Source organism: Buceros rhinoceros, unplaced genomic scaffold (genome assembly GCF_000710305.1).
Source record: "Buceros rhinoceros silvestris isolate BGI_N320 unplaced genomic scaffold, ASM71030v1 scaffold32007, whole genome shotgun sequence".
NCBI lineage: Eukaryota > Metazoa > Chordata > Aves > Bucerotiformes > Bucerotidae > Buceros > Buceros rhinoceros.
In genome coordinates, this window is record NW_010424481.1 from 521 (window position 1) to 3266 (window position 2746).

General features: G+C 52.6%; 1 protein-coding gene across 1 annotated transcript in view; it reads left to right on the plus strand.

Annotated features, from left to right (window-relative positions):
• The window catches only part of RBM15B (RNA binding motif protein 15B), a gene marked incomplete at its 5' end in the record, with an annotated part of 2352 nt that extends 517 nt beyond the window's left edge, over positions 1–1835 (plus strand). Inside the window, one exon of the mRNA XM_010140821.1 lies at positions 200–1835. Coding sequence (XP_010139123.1) covers positions 200–1571 — 1372 coding nt within the window. The remainder of the gene's footprint in view (positions 1–199) is intronic.
• Between the last annotated feature and the right edge of the window lie 911 nt (positions 1836–2746).

A 2746-nucleotide genomic window follows, 5' to 3' on the forward strand; every position in this document is an offset into this window, starting at 1 on the left:
CCAAGTACCTCCTTGGCTGCCCTGGCGAGGGAGTTCGACCGCTTCGGCAGCATCAGGACTATTGACTACGTGAAGGGAGACAGCTTCGCCTACATCCAGTACGAAAGCTTGGATGCTGCCCAGGCCGCCTGCGCGCAGATGAGGGGCTTTCCTCTGGGTGGGCCAGAAAGAAGACTCCGAGTGGATTTTGCCAAAGCAGAAGAGGCGAGACCTTGGCTGCCCTGGCGAGGGAGTTCGACCGCTTCGGCAGCATCAGGACTATTGACTACGTGAAGGGAGACAGCTTCGCCTACATCCAGTACGAAAGCTTGGATGCTGCCCAGGCCGCCTGCGCGCAGATGAGGGGCTTTCCTCTGGGTGGGCCAGAAAGAAGACTCCGAGTGGATTTTGCCAAAGCAGAAGAGGCGAGATACCCACAGCAGTACCCGCCTGCGCCACTCCCCGTGCACTATGAACTGCTCGCTGATGGGTACAGCAGACACAGAAGCCTAGAGCAAGACTTGAGGGTGCGAGATAGGACTCCTCCACACCTCCTGTACTCGGACAGAGACAGGAGCTTTGCAGAGGCAGAGTGGGCCAGCCCTGCCAAAAACGCTGAACGCAGAAACAACTTGGAAAGCTACAGCCGGTCGGTGCGTAGCCGGAGCGGAGAGCGCTGGGGCAGTGACAGCGATCGCAGCGTGCCCAAACCGTGGGAAGAGAGGCGGAAACGCCGGAGTCTTTCCAGCGACCGCGGGAGGACTACTCACTCGCCTTACGAGGACAGAAGCAGGACAAAGGCCAGTGGGCCAGCTTTAGACCGCAGCCCAGACAGGGCTCGCAAGGAGAATCACACTACAGAATCCGGGGCCGAGAAAGAGCAGAGTAACTCCCTCCAGAACAATCGTCACGCGACTGAGGAGAAGCCCCATCGCGAGGCATCCGATGCTCCCCAGCCCAAAAAAAGGGACAGCGAACGCAATCATCGAACTGGTGAATCGGAATCAAAAACTCACGAGGAGCCAAAATGTGAGACCAAAAAGCTAAAGAATTTATCGGAATACGCTCAAACTCTGCAACTCGCCTGGAATGGGCTTCTTGTGCTCAAAAACAGCTGCTTCCCCACCTCTATGCACATCCTGGAGGGAGACCTGGGTGTCATCAACGGGCTCCTTAAAGACCATTCGTCCGGCGGGAAGTTGACGCAGCTCAAAATCGCTCAGAGACTTCGGCTCGACCAGCCCAAGCTGGATGAAGTAACTCGCCGTATCAAACAAGGCAGCCCCAACGGCTACGCCGTGCTCCTGGCCACCCAGTCCGCCCCGGCAGGGGCTGAGGGGACCTTCCCTGTTGTAGAGCCTGGCTTGCAGCGACGGCTTCTCAGGAATCTGGTCTCCTACTTGAAACAGAAGCAGGCTGCTGGGGTTATCAGCCTGCCCGTGGGAGGGGCGAAGGGCAGGGACAGCACAGGCATGCTTTACGCGTTCCCCCCGTGTGAATTCTCGCAGCAGTACCTCCAGTCAGCACTAAGGACATTGGGGAAGTTAGAAGAAGAACATATGGTGATAGTTATAGTCAAAGACACTGCCTAGCCCACACTGTCTTTTCAAATTCCATGTTTTCTTTGTGTGTCACACAACCCCGTTGTTTTTAAGGCCGAGCATTTTGGTAGAGGGTCAAAACACCTCGACCAAAGTGGTAAGATTCTTAGTTTCTAATTAATTTTAATACCATTTAAATAGAGCCCATTTTATTCGTTTTTAATATGTGACACTGTCCGCTGTTGTTCTGTATTTTTATTTTTTAACTGTATGAAAAGTTGTCAGTAAAGCCTTGTTCACTGATGGATTTCTAAACTTGTGCGGTATCCTAGTTCTTGCGGCCCAGGAAGGGCACAGGGGTCCCTGTGCTCGCAGGAGCTGGAGGGTGATGGGCCCAGCCCGGCTCAGTTTCTCAGCCCCAGCCTCCTGCACCTCCTTATACCTGTCTGCAAGGTGGGAGGGGAAAGGGGGGATCTTTGTGCTCTCTGAGAGGCTGAAAGGTTGGTTCTCTAGATGGGTGGGTTTGTTGTTTTGGTTTTTTCTGTCCTGTTTGCTTTTATTTCATAAATCGGAGGCTGGATGCACTCCTGTTGACGTGCCGTGGGAGGGCAGGCGCTCCCCAGGAAGCCAGCTGCCCAGGATGAAAAGCCTCCTCAGGAATAGAGGCGGCTTTTATGGGCCACAAAATAATTAGAGGAGTTAACACCTGGCAAAGTTTGCTACAGAGTCAACTTAGTTCTGAGCAGCAGATACGTGTCTCGGTCAGACAGATAGAAGCTTGTGGATGAAACTAAGATGAGGCTGGACATTCCTGGGGTTAATGGAAGAAAAAAAAAAAAAAGCAGGACATAGATTAAAAAAAATAATGTAATGGGGAACCCTCTTGAGCCTGTGTTAGATGTAGACAAGCAAGTAAAGGGCGCAGAGGATTTGTGTGGTCAATCATGTTGCACTATCTGAAATCCTTTATTCAAAGAGAAATGGCAAACTTTTTTTTTTTTTGCTAAAGTTCAAACTTGTTTGCAGGCTTAAAGAGAAAAAAAAAAAAAAAAGAGCAACCTGTCTGAAAAGGTGTGATGTCACTGCAAGGAGCTGGAGGAACCTCCAGGGATCAGCTGTGGCGTGTAAGGTGGGGTGGGTTGGGCAGAGGGGTGAGGAGGGCAGCCAGGACCCCTGCACCTCGGGGCGCTCGGCAGCCGATAAACCCTTCCAGCTGGAGTCCAAGC